Genomic DNA, 19,996 nt, shown 5'->3' with positions numbered 1-19,996 from the left:
AATAACGTATAATTCACACTTTACTAATTTAATTATTTTGGATTGATCCTGTGGCTGTTACCGATCTCTTATTACTACGTTACTGCTTCTATAGAAACTCCCCCTGAACAACTAATGGAATAGTCTGAATAGCTTGAGATAAATTCAGTTCCTAATCAAGTGCTTTTTTGCTATTAAATCAATCTAACAACTAATAAAAAAGTTCTAATTAATATAATTTAATATTAACTAATGCAAGAGTCTGAATGACTTGGTATTGTAGTGTACAATATTTTAACTCCCCTACATAACTAATGGAAGAGTCTAGTTGAGGTAAGACAGTGTCATTTCACTTTCGTTGTTAGTAAGCCAAAAAACTTAGTGATGATATCATCACAATGAAAAGTACCTGAAACACTTGACCACTGATTTCTATCGCTTCTTCTGTTGGGATTTTTATAAATTGGATTATTATACATTAAAAAAAAAATATTTGACAACTCTCTTGGAATATAGTATCTTGATCGTAAGTATGTTTTAACAGTTTTAATATGACATATATGTATACTGTAAAAACATTGATAATGTGATTGTAAACATGTGTTGCTCATGTTATTGTTTTGGAATATTTTTTTTAATTTAATTAAATTGTTACTGTTGGATATTTGATTTGATAAATATTAAAATAAAATAATACAGGAACTATTATTGTAGGGAATCAGCCTATTTCAGGTATTTTAAGTTTCTGATAGTATAGCACCTATTTTCAACATTTTCATTGTTGAAAGTGGTATTTCTTGTTTTATAAACCTATTTTTACCCCTCCACCTAACCCCTCCCGCAATATTAAATCTTTGTTTTTATATTTTTTATACACAATTTTATTTACTTGCAATTTAATTATGGTGATCAAGATCCTCTGGATGATTGATTAAGTTTAACTGTTTATTCTTTCTTTAAATCATCCGGTTAAAAAAAAAGGAAAAAGTCTACAAGAAAAAAACGTACCATATATAAATTCAGATAAATTGTAACATGGTCCTAAAATTAAATCATAAAAACAAACTAAACGAGGTCAATAAGGCAATGTTGAACACATTATGATTTGCCTATGATCATGTTTTGATCTGCAGGAAAAATGAATTGAATAATTCAGGATATACCTCCTAGTCTGCTCCCACGAGACCCATGTGTGAAATCAATGAACAGATTAAATCAGGAGAAACCAATAGAATTGTGTGACGTAATAGCATAAAACTTTCAAACCTCGTGGCTTCAGTTAACATGTTGGTTGATAATATTCCCAGTTGAAGCAACAGAACCTTGGGCCTTTTTATCGGAAACAGATGTAAGATTGTTTAATGTGATGATTTCACAAAGGCAGGCTTATCTGTTATTATTAATGTATTACCAGAGGATTTTGAAATAGGGGAAGGGTTAGAGGGCCTAACAATTGTAAAATGAAGTGCTGACCTTATGCATTGCAGCGTTCAAAACATAGTGTGGGGAGGAGGGGAAGTTAGCCTCTTCTTAGATTCACCTATGATTTATTTAATTTACTTTTTTTGACAATGTGAAAAGTTATATGAATATGATGTGTAATGTTATGAATTTTTTTGAAGAAAATAAATGTAATTTTGAATTTCTTTTATACTGTAGAAGTTGAACATGAAATAGTCCCATGTTTACAGTACTTGAATAGATTGACAAAAACCAAATATTAACCTGAAACAAAAGTGCACCAGAACACATGCTCTTTGAAGTGGTTTTTCTGTTAAATATAAACGAGTTTGAATAGATAATTTAAGGAAACATTTTAATTTGGTCAGACACCCGCTTCTTGACCACCCTTTGGTTTTTGTAGCTCGTGGGACTCAGGTCATGCTTTGAAAGTGACCGATTTTTAGTGACCTGCCATATTTGGACATTTCATATAATTGTTTGCACCTGTGTTTGAAAGTACAAAAACAGCCTTATCAACATGGGCCATGTTGGTTTGGTTTGACTTTATCTTTGCCTATTGTTTAAAGACCCCTTCCCTGCAATTTTGGACGTTTTTTGGAAAATAATACATATATATCACTTTAAAAACATTAAACCATGTCATTCCTTGTCTTAAATGTACGTTTTATGGTAAATTATGATAAAAAGTGAGAAACAATGCACTACCTAAGTAGCTCGCGGCGATCGACCTCTCGTGGACGGTCTTAGGCCTAGCCTGGCTAAGCTTAGTTTTTTAGGCCTAGCTGGTAAACATCGGTAACGTACGAACATCGTACGCTAGCTATATACCTAGCCTGACGTTGTATAGTTGCTGCATTAATTGTCTTTCTATTTTTGCCAGACTCCGTTGATACAAATTGGGGAAAACCCGATATTTTCGCTGAAAAGTTGGGAGTCTTCCATTTGTTTTGGCCTCACGATCGATCGAAAAGTGGGCGAATTACAGGTGAAAAACAACAATATCAATCCGCGCGCAATGCATTTTGGGATTTATAGCGGGCCGCTATAATTATTAAAATCGACTTATTTTTCACATTTTTAACCGTTTAAAGACGAAAAAAGTTATCGCAATAGGACCTTATAGTATTATTTTTACATTAAATATAGTTTGTGATCTTAAATTAGATCTAAAAAACGTAGGGAATGGGGCTTTAACATTAATTATGCTTTTCATTGATCTGTGTGTGGGCTTGTTATTAGTGATAAATGCAACAAGTTCACTATGTGTCATCCAACAACATATAAACAACTGTTAATTGATTGCTATTGTACTTACAAATTACTTACTTTTACAAATTACTTTCTTGCATGAATTAAACAAGTTTATTAAAGACAGCAAAAGTAAAATAAACAATCTTAGAAAAAACGTCGTCGATCAACTTTTTGATGTAACAGTTTTAATTATTGTTCTTTCTTCGATGTTTCATCAACCATTTTGTTTAACAATATAAATAAGATTATGGTGGGTAAAAACATTAATGTTACTGTATCTATTGAAAAATGATGTTAACTTTCAAATGTTTTTCATGTTGTAGTACATAGTAATCCAACATAACAGTGTCATTAGATAACTCATAAATTCAACTTTCAACATTGGTTGTATCCATTATGTTTTCTTTCACATTGTCACTGGAGGAATCATGTTAACCTAATAGTTTCGTTTTCGCATTAAACCTTTTTATTTAAACGCTAAGGGCAGTGGTAAAAAAAGAATGAAAGGTGAACAACCTGAATAAAGTAGACAAGTTCTAGTATCTGATTTCAACATCGTCCTCTTGAGTATTCTCATTGCCAGCATTACTTACAGGTGTTATGTTTGATTCTAATGCGTTGTATGAAATGGAAGCTCAAGAACGCAAGTACGTACTTGATGGTTTCCTTATTACTCCAAAGCATAGGATTAAGTTTAGTTGTATTTTAACGTACTGTACAGGTAGTAATACCATGTGTTAATTAACAACCTGGTTTATTATGCTGTATCCCTACCTTTTTTGTTACTTTGTAATGATTTTTTAAAGAATATTTATAGCAATACTTTATTCACTCATTCATCAGTGGAAAATTACTTTACATTACATACATAGAAATTACTTTACATTACATACATAGAAATTACTTGCTCTGAGATATACAAAAACAGATAAATGAAATTACAAAGTGTTACATCACTCTCAAACGGTATACGAACAAGAACAAAAACAAAACCTTCGCTTGTTGAATTTTACCAATCATCAGCCAGTCAATTCAAGCACATACTTAAAGGTGAACTTGCAGTAAATCAGTTTTATTAACAGCAGTTTGTTAGTTGGTGATGACATTTTGATTTCTCTATTGACATGGGTACATTGCTTTTTGTTAATGACCATGGAATTACAGGAACAATAAATGATTGTAAGATCTTAATGGTGTCTGAGCATGTGCTAACTTGTGATCTTATAACCCTAAAACACCATTAATAACTAATTGCTACAAGATGGCTGGTACATTTCAACAATAAGCACTCCTTTCATCAAGTTTTAAGTTTACAAGGTTGGCTAATTGCTATAGATTCTGCTCAAATAACAAGCCCCTTGGGACTATAACCCAACAGGAGCAGACTTAAGATCAAACTCAAATTACTAGCAAGCACCATAAAGCAATGATTTGGCTTATTTCTTGTATATTATCCATCAACCAATCAAAAAGTTTAACAATGTGTCCGCCTAAGTGGTTCTGACAGTTTCTGTAACTAATTGGGGAACGCTCCACATGTTGTTAGTGAAAAGTGAAATGTGATACGAAGGCTTTGATGAAAAGCAATCAGAATGGGATGGAACTCTGGATATAAAATTGCAACATTTTAAAATGTTGAAATACACAAAGGTTGTGTGTTCAAAACTTGTCACCAGGAACATGATACTGTTATCGAAAGTAGCTACGATGACTAAAGGGTAAATTAAATAAGTTTGTAGTACACCATGCGTTTCCAAAAGAAAACATAGTTGAGAATACAGTTTTTCATGCTACGGTACAGTATAACTGTGGTCTGGAACACTAGTGTTTAACTCACAATGAGAATATGATATTACTAAAAATATTTATTCTATTTTTATTCAATTTTTGGATAGCACCTGATGGTGTTCTACCCTTCTGGTAAAATTCCTAAGAAATTTATTAAGCAACTTTACAATTGTACATAGATCCTTTATAAAGCAAGAACATAATTGCATAAAATAAATGTCATCATATTTGTGATTAAAAGTATGTCTATCGTAATTAAAAATAAGTCCATTGAAATTATTATATAAGATTTACATGTCCAAAAAATACTAATTATGGAATCTAGTTTAATGAAGGATTTATTTTGGTAACAACAGGTACCATGTTTATGAATAGCAATTAAATCCACATGAATATTTAGTTTGAGACAAAAACTAAAAATATAAACAAATAGAAAATAAGAGCATTTAAATACCAGAAGAAAACAGTTTGAGTAAAAAATTGAAGTCAAATTCTTGCCTCTCTCAACCGGCATAATGTTATTAATATACAGAGAATTTTTGTGTAAGTTACCTTTTTTGAGGAACACCTATTTAATGCGCTTTCACACATTATGATGAACAATGAACAGAAATTAAACTTTCTACTTCTTAAGACAACAACTTAGATGGAAGAAAGGATTGAAATCTGTTGAATTGAGATTTGCCAATTATCCATGCATGATCTACTTCAATTTCCTTTTTACAACTATTTGGAAAATTACTAACCACATGAAAGTCATTAAATTAAAGTGGTATCCTTTTCACAATGAATTGTCCTATGAAAAACACACTGCAATTGCTTTTTTAGTTTAGTTAATATTGGAAATAGTAATATCCTACTTATTAGCACACAAAAAACCTTGTTTTAAATTATCACAATAATTCCAAAACAACAACAATTTAAGAAAAATGTTTTGTCCACCACAAAGTAATACAGTAATATTCATATAAACACTAACATTATGTTTACAAAACATGTTTAACTTCTATTTTTATAGTATAGTTGGGTAGCACCTGACGGTGTTCTACCCTTCTGGTAAAATTCCTAAGAAATTTAATAAGCAAATTTACAATAGTACATAGATCCTTTATAAAGCAAGAACATAATTGCATAAAATAAGTGTCATATTTGTTCTTAAAGGTATGATTAGCTTTCTACATGTATCGTCGTGAAAACAAATTCTTACATGTAAACATATTTTACCTGTCTGTCAGTCATAATATTAACAACTCGAACCATTAACATTATTAACTATAAATTTAATGTCTTTCAAAACTAATCAGCTGATGAATATTCATAAGCTGTTTTTATAAAAGGATTGAGGTTTCTACCAAACTTTCAAACAGTAAAAATGGAGTGACACAAGATTTGTTTTTGTATCCCACTTTATCCTCTGATTTCCCCACCTTCCATCAGGGTATACTTTTACCCATACACTACCACCCATTTCCCCTGAGGAAAATTCAGGCAGGTCAAAGGTGAGCACAATAATGTCTACACAAAAAATATGAAAAAAATACTGTATGCAATTTGTTTGTTCTATCTTTATATTGTTTTAATGGGAGAACACCTATCGGTATCCTACCCTTCTGGTAAAATTCAAAAGACATTAAATTAGCTACTTAACAATTGTAGACAAATACTATATCAAGCCACAACAAAATGGCACAAAATAAATGGGATATTTGATAAAAAAAACTTTGTTTTTTAATTCAGAATCTATCTACTCTGTAACATATTTTTTGTTAAATGTTATTATTTTTATAATTTTGTGTTACTTTTTAAAATTAAATAATCCAATTAATATACTTTGCATGTTAAAAAACTACTAATGAATATTCAGTAGGAATTTTACTGGTTGCACTAAATTAAAGACAATGTACTGTGGAGCATTGCCATGATTAATAAGAGCTTACCGGTATCAAAGAACATATAAAAGTAAAATAGAAAAAGGCTAATTATTGACAAAAACAGTGATATAGATACAAAGTCTATGTTGTTTTTATTGTCCCACAATTTCATTGTAATATACATCTCCTAACCCAATAAAAACAGCAAACTTATGCATAACATCTGTAAACCTTCTGTTTTTCTGTATTTTTACATTATAACATTTGTTTTCTTTTGCAGGTAACAATGAAGCCGTATATGTTAGTAGGCATAATAGTAACAGCGTTGATTTACGTTGTGTTGTCATGTAATGAGAATTGTGCACCAACAGTAACAAAATGCCAATTGATGGGTGCGTGTGGCAAATGCATTATGGGTAATTGTAGTTGCTGTGAAAATTGTACTAAATGTTTGGGGGAAGAATATTTTGACTGCTGTGACTGTGTGGGTAAGTATATTTTTTTATTATTATAAATCATATTCTTTGCTAGCCCGACGAGATGTAATGAAGGATATTAAATGATTATGTACAGGCAAGTCAACCAACAAAAGAACATTTTAGTGAAATGCATTGATTTTGAGGATGAATTTTGTTCTGTTAATTCTTAAAATAAAATTGATTGTCAAAATTAAGGGTATACAAACAAAGATTTAATAATTAATTATTTCTATCTCAAAAAAATTAAAGATATGAAATACTACACAATAAAAACCTAAAATTAGTAGAAATAAGGACTCTGGTAATTGATTGATTGTCAATTTCTTATTGAACATCATAAAGCTTATCATCTGTAAGTTCAAGTCAATGCTTCATTAAACTGACTTAAATAACAGGAACTTAACAAATTAAGTATATCCTGAATCACATACCTCTTGACAAAAAAATAACACTGGTGTTAACATGCTTGCTTATCGATCTCAGTCCTGGGTTCAAGTCCTAAATCTTTCATATAATTTTGGTTTAAGTACAAATGAATTTTTGTATAAGTAGAAAAGAAGTTTAGTCTAAGTACAAGTGAATTTTAGTCAATTTATAAATGAATTTTGGTCCAAGTAAAAAATTAATTTTGGTCTAAGTACAAAAGAATTTTTGTCTAACTACTAATGAATTTTTGTCCAAGTACTAATAAATTCTAATACTATTGAATCAAAATTCTTGTTTAGAAATCTACCATCCAATGAAAGAACTCTTTGTATATCAAAGTTGATGATAATCATTTAGGAATTAGGTATTTCCCTTGATTAAATTAATTTGTAATGGTATTACTTTTGAACTATTCATCAAATCATCACTTGTTCTCATTTGGATTTTGGGAATTGAATGAATTTAAGAACGGAAGTATCTTTCACCACACTAGCTGAATGCTTGTGGCATTCATTAGTAACAGCGGATTCTTTAAGTCTTAATCAATTCACAATTAGCTGCTTCCCAGCTACAGTACTTTCAAAAGATTGGAATTATGCACGTAGAGTCTGAATAAAGTGGGTCTGAAGTGATAAAGATTAAATCATGTTGGCAAAAAATTAACCAACCAGAGCAAGTAAATTATTTAACACATGTCATTCAGAAAATGTAATTTTTATCTGAATTAGGCCTACAATTAAAATTAGGGTAGGTGTCAGGGTGCATTTATATTTACAATATAACCTGCTGCCGGGAAGAAGAAGTTAATGTAAAAACAAGTGACAAAAAGCTCAGAAATCTTATATTTAAATGAATATATAGTCCTAGTCCTAAGATTTTTCAATGGGTATAAAAAACACATGTCGATAAATGTCCCAATGTCCAAAGATATTAATTTAATTTCACACGTTTCAAGATTGAATTATAAAAGGTGCAAACACCTCCTAGTACATATACCCTGAGGACGCATAGGCAAGCTATATGTTACGATCTAACAGTATTAATGCCTTTTAAGAGTACAGTATTCCTTTAAAAACCTCAAAAGTGAAAGTTATTACATTTATATTTTATAATTATATTATTTTAAATCCAACGGAAATCAAGTTTTGAGCACAGACTAAATTCAGTATATAAAGTAAAGTATGGTAAGGAGTTGAAATTAACAGGGGTCATGTCAAAATTATTCTACTGCAGTTACTGCAGTAAACTACATTTGTTTACTGCAAACTATACAGTAACGTATAATTTTAGAAATGATTCAATGTAGAAATTCAATAAACCATGTACAGTATCAGTACCAAAGAAGCCAAATAACTGCAGGAACAGAGTAAACACAATGAATTACTACAGTAATCTAGATAAATTCTTTCCTTCTATTCTGTAGATAAAGTTTTGTTAAAGCATGGAGACTTTAATACAGATGGTGTTTTACCCACTAACCTAACAATCAACCACGAATGTGCGTTAGTGGTTGGGGTACAGATGGAAATGTACAGTAATTGTGGGAAGGCAGGTGGTGGCGTTTATATAAATAATTCCCACTCTCTGACCTAGATATTCAATTAGAATGGATGTTAACTTTTATGGAAAGTTTGACAAATTTGTTTCCTGTTGATGTGGCATCATTTGAAATTGATTGATTAGGCATGAAATGAATTAAGTACATGTTGTGAGAAAAACTACCCTGGCTTATCATTCAATTTTGTTTTGAAATAAATGAGTACAATACTAATAGCAAGAAGTGTCCTATACTATAAGCTTTAACAATGGACATAGATTTATTTTTTAGTGAAATACTGTAAGTATACAAAAGTAGGACTATCATGGTAGAACAAGTCAAATGATAGCCCGAAGTTGAAAAAAACTAAAATAATTTACTTTATCCATTTCCACACCATGATCATGACAGACTTGCTGACCACATCATAATGAATATAGTCACATAACATTAAGAAGAAACTTATCAGTTTGTGTGACAAACTATGATTTGAAAATGTTGAAGTGGGTCACTAAATTGAAGTGTCACTGGTCACTTGTATGTCAATATATTGCAAAATTAATAGTACAATGTTTGTTGTTTAATTCTTACACTATCAAACATTATGTCATATCACTACCATTTTAAGCATATCACTACCATATTTGGACACATCACACTAGTTTGATAGTGTAGGCAGAGATTTAGTGTGTCCAGCCTGTCATAGAACAACAGTTCAGTCCTGTATGATTTTTTGTATTTTTTAAGAAAATCAATACATAGCTTATAAACAAATCTATGCTAGTAGAATGTTTTAATTAGAAAATCAGTATTAGAGTCCAACTGCTAATGAGTAAAATACTTGAAATCATTTGGAACAAATGTTCAAATTTACCACTTTTAACTTTAAGTTGTAAAACAGTAGTTTCATTTTCTTTCTAAAAAAACACAATAGAAGCATCAGGTCATTCTGAGCCCAAGCAAACACAATGAAATTTAAATTGACCATTATCAGGGGACAGTTGGTATCCTAGCAACTAGTTGTCATAGAGGTCCGTTGAAAGCAAGCTTCCGAAGAAGTTTCCTATTTTTTATTATCAATGGCCTGGCTGCAACAGGTGCTTGTTAATCAGGTTTAGAAGATGAGCACAGTGATCTGTTATCACAGACTTTCTGCTGAGGAACTGGCAATTTTCAAAAGTGCTGGATTTTACAAAAGTTCTTGATTTATAATTAACAAAACCATGAAAAAGTTTAAAAGACTAATAGCACGTAATCATAGCCGAGTTAATTCTCACAAAAGTGATTTTATAAAATAGTGTTTATATAGAAGTAAGAGTAAGATGAGGCGTAGTAAGGAAATAGTGAAAAAAAATAATATAGCTGGGTCACATGATACTGCACACTCCAAACTTTAAATACCTTATTTACCATAATATAATACCATGTGCATTTTCAACAGGAACAAATATTAAAACAGTATTCATAAAGAAGGGGGAGGGGAAGTATCACCCACTAACATAATTAATGAGTGGTTGGTTGTTGTACGTTAGTGGGTGATACAGGGGAAAGGTAGAACCTAATGAGGAAATCATTGTACCACTTTACCTGGGTCACGTTTAAGCAAGCCACCAGTCGACAGTTTCAACAAGCTGGGTAAAAAATTCACAAGCAAGGTCGTTGAACAACTTCCCCTTATAAGATTGAGTCTTTCCTGTATTGTAATCCCTATGGTTCAAATTTTATATTGATATCGTGTCCTTAATCAAATAAAGATGTTGTATTGAAAAACTCATTAAGCTATTTTACTACGTCCTTCTGATGCATATTGTTTATGGCATTTTTAGACTATTCAATATACTTTCTTTATTAGAATAGTTTTGTTACGTATGAGAAATTGATTCATCTTTAATAAATGTTGCTACTGATCTTGTGATAAAAATAGAATTTATTTGGTAAAAAGTCATAACCTATTATTACAGTACAGTAGATTGTGAAATATTTTGTAACTGTTCTGTTCTTATTATGGATGTTTTTACAACTTTTACTGTTTTTTTTAGCCACATTCAGTGACCGTATTTAGTTGCATGTGGCCTATTTTACGGGTATTGCTAAATTGACATTTAACTAAAATACAGATTTTTAAAATAACTGTTTTCCAACACTTTCTATATTCTATCATTCATAGCTGCTGCTTTTACATATTTTTTTGAGAGCTTTCCCAATCTTCTTAAGTCCTTGATTGACACCGAAGTATTTAAGGTGATAATAACTGATAACTCTTTTTCCAATACTTTCTATATTCTATATTTTATACTTATGTTTTTCAGGTTTATGTAAACATAACAACACACACAGGCCATACCATACAAAAAGCACCGTGATGGATATTGACTCCAGCATACCATCACTGTTTGATGCCTTGACAGGTTTTGCCAACAATCCAAAGCTGCGTATCTCTGTCCAACAAATGCCAGTAGAAGAGGAGTTCTATAGACCAAAAGGTTAGTTTTTAAAAATGTAATAGTACTATTGCACGCCATGTGACCCACAATCGTCCAATCAAATGACAGGAATGTATTTAGGTGTATATAAAAGAATATAATAGACCAATAAAACTTACAAGCAACTGCATTTTATAGATACTGTTTGATAAACTGAATGGCAGGTTACTGCACAGTGGGACTATATTACTTACAAGCAACTGCATTTTATAGATACTGTTTGATAAACTGAATGGCAGGTTACTGCACAGTGGGACTACATTACTTACAAGCAACTGCATTTTATAGATACTGTTTGATAAACTGAATGGCAGGTTACTGCACAGTGGGACTACATTATAAACATGAGTAGACTGCCAACAATATATTCATTCATAAAATGTCACATTGATTGAAACATGATGAAGAAAACATTTGGTAAAATTGAAAGGAAAATATGAAATAAGTAAAGAACTGGAAATGGTTTTTCATCAAATATGAGAAACTGAGTACAACAATTTGTACACCATGTAAACCAGAGCTTGTACATTAAATACCAACATTCTTAATGCACCAACATACTGACAAATAATAAGTTAATCTCTGTCCACACTATCAAACTAGTTTGACAAAAAAGGTGTGATGTGCCCAAATATGGTACAGTAATATATCACAAAATGTTTGATAGTGTAGACAGCTTTACACATATTATATCCATAGTAGTGCTTATGTATATTGTTGTGTTTTTTTAGGTGTGGAGTTTGCAGAGTTGTCAAACAGAACCTGTGTAGTCACGTTCTTTGACGATTGTTTATCACAAGAAAAGTGCGAACGAGCTTGCTCAACGATGGGCGCTAGTCGGGCCAGGTGGTTCCATAATGCGTGCTGCGAGTGTATGGGTCATACGTGTGAAAGCTACGGGAAAAACTATCCTCATTGCAGGGAATGTGGAGTTTGAAGAAGATTTACGCTTACTTGGAAATTTTGCAAAAGAAATTGAATAATATGGTGGCAGCTGTTAAGTAAAGTATTTAATTAAGATTTAAGATTACTTAAAGTTAAGATACTTTATTAGTGGTGTTTATGATAACTTTTGTATAATTTATATTCCTGTCGTTGTATGAGTTGTTAGATTATATTTTAAATATTCTACCATGCTTCTAATGTTGTAAATTTTAATGAAACCAAAACTTTTGTAAAGTGATCTGGTCTTTTATATGATCTGAAACCGCATGTATTTATTATAATAGTTAGGAAAATGAATACCAAAAATTGTCCTTAATCATCTCACAAAAGTTCTGTCAGGGTTTTAGAAAGTGATTCTTTCTACATTTATGAAATTGAAATAAAATTTATCAGCAAAAAAAAATCTTGACTATCCAGATATACTTTTAGATTAGATTTAAAATGCCACTCTTCATATTTTTGACTAATAAGGCAAACGATTTGCATCAGTGTTCAGTATGGTGTCATATCCTGGCTTTTTATCGGCTGCACAATTTTTTCTCTTTCCAAAAAATGGCCATAACGACATTATTAGAATAAATTAAACCACATCCTATGCAGGTTGGTAGACATGCAACTTTTCATGTATAGTTTTTAGCCTTTGCTATCCACAATACAAGATGAGGCAACTTATCAAGCTGTTAGTAATCACGAACAAGAACAACTTTTGCTTGAATTGAATCGTTCAATATGTTTCTTCTTTGCCCTATCTATCACTATAGCAACACAATGGTGTATTCTGGGATTATATGCATACACTGATTAATATTTTGTATAAAATGTCTCATTTCTCCCAAAACAAAAGCTTGATATTATTGGAGTAAAACAGAAGATGATTTTTAGCAAATCTTTGCATTCATCATCAAAAGCATAGTGGAAAATTCCTTTGTGTAAAATGGGATAATATGTGATGACATTTGACCTTTACATCTCAACATGACTTGTACCAAATTGAATAATCTTGAAGACTTTAAATTGCATTACAATTTAATCACTTTTTGTCAAATTATGTAGATTTCATCAAATAAAAACCTCTAGTTAATATGATTCAATTATTGAATCGTAACGATCACAGAGAGCGACACAACTTTGTGATACTCATTTACAATAAGTTATAAATAGTCCGTTGACGATTTTGTAGTAATTTTGTTTGGAGTTTTGTGTTATAAACTGTCTAGGAATACTGTCTCTAGTATGTCTCAACTTTAAGACTTCTAAAAATAACAAAATATATCATAATCTTACTATAATAAAATTCAACGATTTGTAAGGTTCTTGGTAATTTAATATTTTTTTATATTCATTAAATTATTGTTGATGAAGATGGTAGGAGAAGAGCTCTTTTTTCCTTTCATCTGAGCTCAACTGTTCTTCTACTTACCATTGCCTCACTCATTAGAGAGTTGCTTTATTTTGCCAAATGGAGTATTCGATTTGGAAACATCTAAAAATCTGGTTTTTTTTATTCAATATGTTTAACATTTGTTGTGTAGTAACTTTTTAAATAACATATTAAGTATTCAAGAAAACACAATACTAAATGTGCAAGTCCTGAATCAAATATGATAAGTGTCAAAATGGTATGGTCCAATTTCATAAATGTAAAAATGGTATAGTCATAATTTCAACAATGATTGGAAATGTTGGATCAACGAACGATGTTTTTTCCAAACAACTATTTAAATGGTAGCATTGGTCATATTGTGGACTTGGATAAGTAAACTTACTCTCACCCATGAGTATAAATGTGTAATTGGTACGATATGAACAACTTTGGAATGACATTTGTCTGGTGTTATATTAGTTTCAATTAGGAAAACTTCCCTGGGGTCAGGGAGAAGGTTGCACGGTTATACTTGTTCTACATATCAAATTACCGGGATACATTGGCCTAGGGATGATTTACTTTTGAACAAACTATTGCATATAATAATATAAGAAACATAAAAACATTTTGTTTTTGCAGTTTTGCAGACTTTAAAAGAAATCGTAAACAACATTATTTAGAGAAATAAGCTGTTCTAGCCTTTCATAACTCAAGTATATTATATATTGAAAGCAATGCAGTATAACACATCATAAATTCAATATTTTATTTATTTTTTTATATCATCAAAATATCAGCACAGGTAAAATATTTGCAAATGCACAAGTACTTTACACTGGGCCATAGCCACCGGTACGGTCAACCTGACCACTTTTTCACAACTTTGACAACTCAGTGGCTTGAAGAAAGATTGCTCCCTATTATTGCGACAACTGCACTACTTTATTTCTTGTGGCTACATCACTGTTTAAGTCGGATTTAGTACGTTTGTGTGTATTTAGCAAAAAGCCAAAAGTTGTTTGTTCGGCAAAATCAAATTTCAAAATAAAACTAATGACAAAGTAATTATTTCATACTGAGAATGCTCGCCAATATCTAAATATATCCATCTAAGATATTTCAATAGAATTATGAACTTACCTGCGTTTTAAGCCAATAGATTAAGTGCGTCTGAATACCAAGAAATATTGTGATCCTAACTATTTTCTACTAATACCATGGGACGTCACTATATTGTTTTGACATTTAAAAAGCCGGTTGATGAAATAAAAAGTGACCTTTCGATCACAAGCTTCTAAATAAAGCACTGTCTACACCATCAAACAAGTGTGATGTGCCCAAATATGGTAGTGATATTCCCAAATATGGTAGTGATATTCCCAAATATGGTAGTGATATTCCCAAATATGGTAGTGATATTCCCAAATATGGTAGTGATATTCCCAAATATGGTAGTGATATTCCCAAATATGGTAGTGATATTCCCAAATATGGTAGTGATATTCCCAAAACGGTACTTTATTAAGCAAGTACTTAAAAGTTGACTAATGAATATTTTGTGGTATGTCAAGTCTTAATAAATTACAATTTGTCTTTGTTATGATTAGTCATACTCTTTTGGGAACTCTAAGTTCTTTCTTATCGGTCATACCTAGTTATATTTAGATTAACAAATACTTTTTGTTTTGGTACAATTTAATCCGGAAATCTCGGCTAATTCAATTTTCGAAATCTTTTCTTTACTTTCTATCTATTCCAAAATGTATCAGGGTTAAAAATTCATCCAAAGAATGTTAAATATCTAGAATTATTGACCACTTCGATGTAAGTTAATGTTTGTTCCTGCTTTTACTTCAATTATTTCGAAATGAAAATAAAAAACAGTTTATAAGTAATGAGGACAAAAAGTGCTGACATTCAATATGACATCAGTTCCTAATTATTTAAAACAGAAAAACATATTAACATTTTATTGAATAAAAATAAAATTAAAATATCAAATTGAAGGATCTTTTGAGGGTTATTATTTTTTTAAGATGTTTCAGGGACAAATAATTGTGATAAGACTAAAGATAAGGGAACAAAAATGAGTCTTTTTAGAATGGATTTTAACAATGTTGGCTGTTATTTTTCTGTAAGTTTCAGGAATAGATGATGTTTGTGTGCTAGGAGTTAAAACGGTGTGAAATGTTTTCCGTCCAGCTTATGCGTGTACTTAGCATGAGCATGTCTGTATAATAATACAAACCAAATAAAAATAACAAAAGATGAATTAATAATTTAATAATATTAAATTACTTAAATAGTATATTGCATTAATAGAAAGCTTTTAAACAAATATATTATCATAACTGTAAATATACATTTTATTTTATAAACTAAATTAGTGGAGAAAATGAATTACACAGTTTTTGATATTTTAACATTTTATTTGTCATTGAGTATTACAACATACTAATCAGAAATACTTATAGTGAATATAATGTAGTAACAAAACAATTTTTTCCTTTTATTAATGACTAAGTTTAAATGTTTAACTGCATAATTTTTTACAAATAACTAACGAAAGCTTAAAGAATCCCTTCTTTTTAAAAAAGTTAAATAAATAGCATGAAAGAATACTATACAAAGTTGAGTTTGATTGGAATTGACCAATGGGTGGCTGATATGTTTAGCCAATCAACATGGCCACATGGATTCATCAAATCGCAACATTAAGTTATGAACTGCTTACGAATTTAAACAACAAAAGAGTTTTTTTTTAGTTTCAGGGTTTCAGGTAGTATGAAATGAAACTAGCTTTTGTAATAATGCGTAATTTCCTGAAACAGAAACTCCTGAATAACAATTCATTTTTGCTGTAATCTTATTAACCCAGGTGTAAATGAATGACTAACAATTTCAATTATGATAAATTAAATACAATGAGTTTACAGATGTTTGTATGTGTAAAAAGTTAAGTATCGCCAGCTACTGTAAAGCCCCAAATGTGTGTGCGCCCTTAATTTTTGCAATTGAACAACGAACGTGAAAAACAAGAACGCATGAAAATCGTGAAACATGAAATGAAGGTCGCAAAATAGTTAATACTGTAGAAATTTTAAGGCCGTAAGAATTGTGGCTTTACAGTATTTTGTACCTTATAGTTCATCATTGTTTGTTACTAAGGCCTACAATTGTGGCCCTTTTATATTTTAGTCTTTACTCTGTTTAAGAATAAAACCAGCGTTTACTAATCTTATTTTTGTCTCATGGTGAAATCAAAGAAACTAGCATGGCAATTTATAATAGTAGTAGTAGATTTGTTACAAAGCATTCATTTATTTGTTCTATTTTCAGTTTTATTTGCTAATTTAAAGAAATAATAAAAATATAAAACATGAGCTCAGTGTTGAAGTTTGTTTTGTTAAATAAAGTCAATAAAATGACCTTTCCTGATTGGTCCAATATTACTTACCTACAGTACTAGAATGTTCCATTATTTCAAAGGGTATTTTTAAATTGTTCTTGAAAGTAATTCCTAAAAAAATAAAATTAAATAAATGACATTGTTGCTCAGTGGATACTTGTTAATTGACTTTTTAAATGTTTTCAGACTTTAGTTATATACATTAACATTTGCTTACTAATCCTAAAGTCATGAGTTCAAATCCTGCCTGAGTATCATTTTTCGTGTGTTGATGAGTTTGTGCTGATAAGAGGATAATGATGATACAACCCTTGATTCTAGTGCGACACTTGGAAGATCGACTCTCCCTCAGCCAAAAGGTGGAGTCTGTCACACATGTTAGGAACTCTTACCCGTACCAGGCCTTATGAAACTAAATCACATTATTACAATATGCTAATGCTACTACATAAATTGTCAATTGAGTTTCTTTCTTTCTTTCTTTCTAAGTTAGTTAGTTAGGCTGACATTGTATGACCTTGTTGCTTGAACTCTTTAAAATTGGGCCACAAATTGTGCAAATGCCTAGGGGTGTAAAACAGAGTAAATTGAATTTTAAACTAATTGAATTTTGCAGTTCTCAGAAATCTCAAACTGAGACGTACGTTTGTATTACAGTACTTCTACCTCCCAAAGCTAAAAATAATTTGAGTTCTGTGTTTATAGGCTAAGTTTAGGCCCTAGTTTAACTGCAGCGGAAATTATTAATCAGTTGATTTCAATCAACACAACTATCAATAAAAATAAGACATTTATTTGAAGGCACTAAAATGTTCTTTATTTCTTTCTCTTTCAAAGTTAACAAAATAACAATTTAAATATAAATATTAAAGAGGCAAAACCCAGGAAGTTATAACATTTGATACAATAGTAGCAGACAAAATTTCTTCCGCAACACAGCCCAAGTACTTACTTAGTAGAGTACGCGCACGTGTGGAGCTGGAGCCAGACAGGCTAACTTCATAATCTAGGCCTGAATCTTGGTTATGAAAATTCAACCACTAATATAATGAATTATTTTATCTAAATTCGTAAATAAAGAACTCTAAGTGATGCTTTAGGTAGTTATGATCACAAACATATACATTAAATGTTTTAATAGTTACCATAAGCCTGTATTTATCGGAGAAAAGAATACAATTTAGCAGGTCTTCCAGAATTTCATTCAGGAACATTTTTCTGAAAGTTAGATAGTCTGCCTAAAGTTTAAATTATTTCTAAACTAAAGAGGGCAGCAATACATAATTAGTTTAGGAGAAATTGTAATGACATCATATTGATTATATGCCGAAATACTGAATATTCAGATTATCAAATGTAAATTCTCCCCTGAGAATTATATTCCGAAATACTGAATCTTCTGATTATCAAAAGTAAATTCTCATTACCTTACCAAAATGCTATTTTAATATTTAATCTATTATTTAAATTTAATGGCAGTTGTCCTGGACCGTTTTCATTCATTTATTTTTTCATTCATTCATTCATTGCTTTGTATATTTTTATTTTATCACTGTATTATATTATATAAATGTGAAACAAAATAAATGAACAACAAAACGAAAACAATCAAATACACAAATATAAAATCTTGTGATCTTAACAGTATTTTTATTTCTTAAAAACAAAACCAAAACTATCATGTGCGTCTCTCACACTGATGCAATAAAGTGTACAAGTTTGTACCAACCAAATTAAATGAAAACAAATTTATTTTAGTAATCAAAATTTTTAAAAATCAGTCAAATATTTAAAAGTTCATTTGCAAGATCGTATACCAGTAACAACCATACATAATTTAGTGACATAAATAAAAAAATAAAAAACTAGTCTTACATAAAATAATTAACCTGTTAGTGGCGGTAATTATCACTGTTGGTTTCGATTGAATAAAATAAAATAAAAATAACAAAAATAGGATTGTGGGGAGCTAACAATTTGGTAATGCCTGTATACAATTTTTTACATTATACCAGTAATATATACGTACATGTGCAACGTTTCGACTTGTTGTCAACAAACGTTGCACACGTATGTATCTATACTGGTTTAACGTAAAGAATTGTATACAGTTATTTAATATAGAAACCAGATGAAAACATTTTTCGAAAATATGGTAATGTTTACAGTTGGGGACTGGCTATACAAGGCTGCCAAGACTAGCCCGAATCCCAATGCTCTTAAAGAAATAAATTAAATATCAACAGGAATGTTACTTTTACAGAATCTTTTTGGAATAACACATGCATTTTCTGGAATTTTACTAATATTCTTAAACTACCAATATTTGGGGAGGGGGTGGAGTTATGAATGCCAAGAAAATAAACACAAGACAAATCAACTTGCAAAATAAAAAAAAAGCATTTTGTAAACAAAATAAATAAAAGTGGCACTAATATACGAACATTTTGTCTCTAGAAAAAGCAGACGAAAAGAACGCTGTTTACTATCTTAAAAAAGCCTGCATTATTGCAAAGGAAACATTAATAAAAGAAACATTTGTAGCACCAATATCCACAAGAATAGGACAACTTGAAGTTTACAACCAATATGTTGTGAAATATAAAAAGACAAATTTTCCACGTTACGCAGTTTATCATTAAGGTTTGTTTCCCATTTGGCCAACGCAAATTTGTAGACACTGAACGCAAATGATTTGCCCTATTAAAAGCAACAGTTTTAATTGGTCAAATTACTTGCGGTGCGCTTATGCTGCGTCCAAGTGGGAACCAATCAAACAGTAAGGTTTGAAATCAATGCAGCAGTACTGGTGATTAGTTTCCAGGGAAAAATAATTTTAAATAAGACAGGTCAAAGGTTATTTAAATTAATTTGAATAATTTCAAGTAGAAATTTAAATTAAACTGAATTAACCTTCTTAAAAGGTCAAAATAAATGTAAATTATTATATTACTCTGTTTAAAACTGTTTTATAAATACAGTAACACAAAGTGACAAA

At 30.5% G+C, this 19,996-nt stretch overlaps 1 protein-coding gene across 1 annotated transcript; it reads left to right on the top strand.

Moving 5' to 3' along the window:
* Positions 1-355: 355 nt before the first annotated feature.
* On the top strand, positions 356-17,136 carry LOC140057813 (twisted gastrulation protein homolog 1-A-like). Its single transcript, XM_072103559.1, has 4 exons — positions 356-505; positions 6,634-6,841; positions 11,105-11,278; positions 12,010-17,136. Exons 2-4 carry the CDS (start codon positions 6,640-6,642, stop codon positions 12,213-12,215), a joined length of 582 nt encoding a protein of 193 aa, XP_071959660.1. The 5' UTR covers positions 356-505; positions 6,634-6,639; the 3' UTR covers positions 12,216-17,136.
* The last annotated feature ends 2,860 nt before the right edge of the window (positions 17,137-19,996 follow it).

Source organism: Antedon mediterranea, chromosome 8, assembly GCF_964355755.1.
Source record: "Antedon mediterranea chromosome 8, ecAntMedi1.1, whole genome shotgun sequence".
Lineage (NCBI taxonomy): Eukaryota > Metazoa > Echinodermata > Crinoidea > Comatulida > Antedonidae > Antedon > Antedon mediterranea.
The sequence above is the reverse complement of the archived record's forward strand: the minus strand, read 5'-3'. Positions and strand labels throughout refer to the sequence as shown.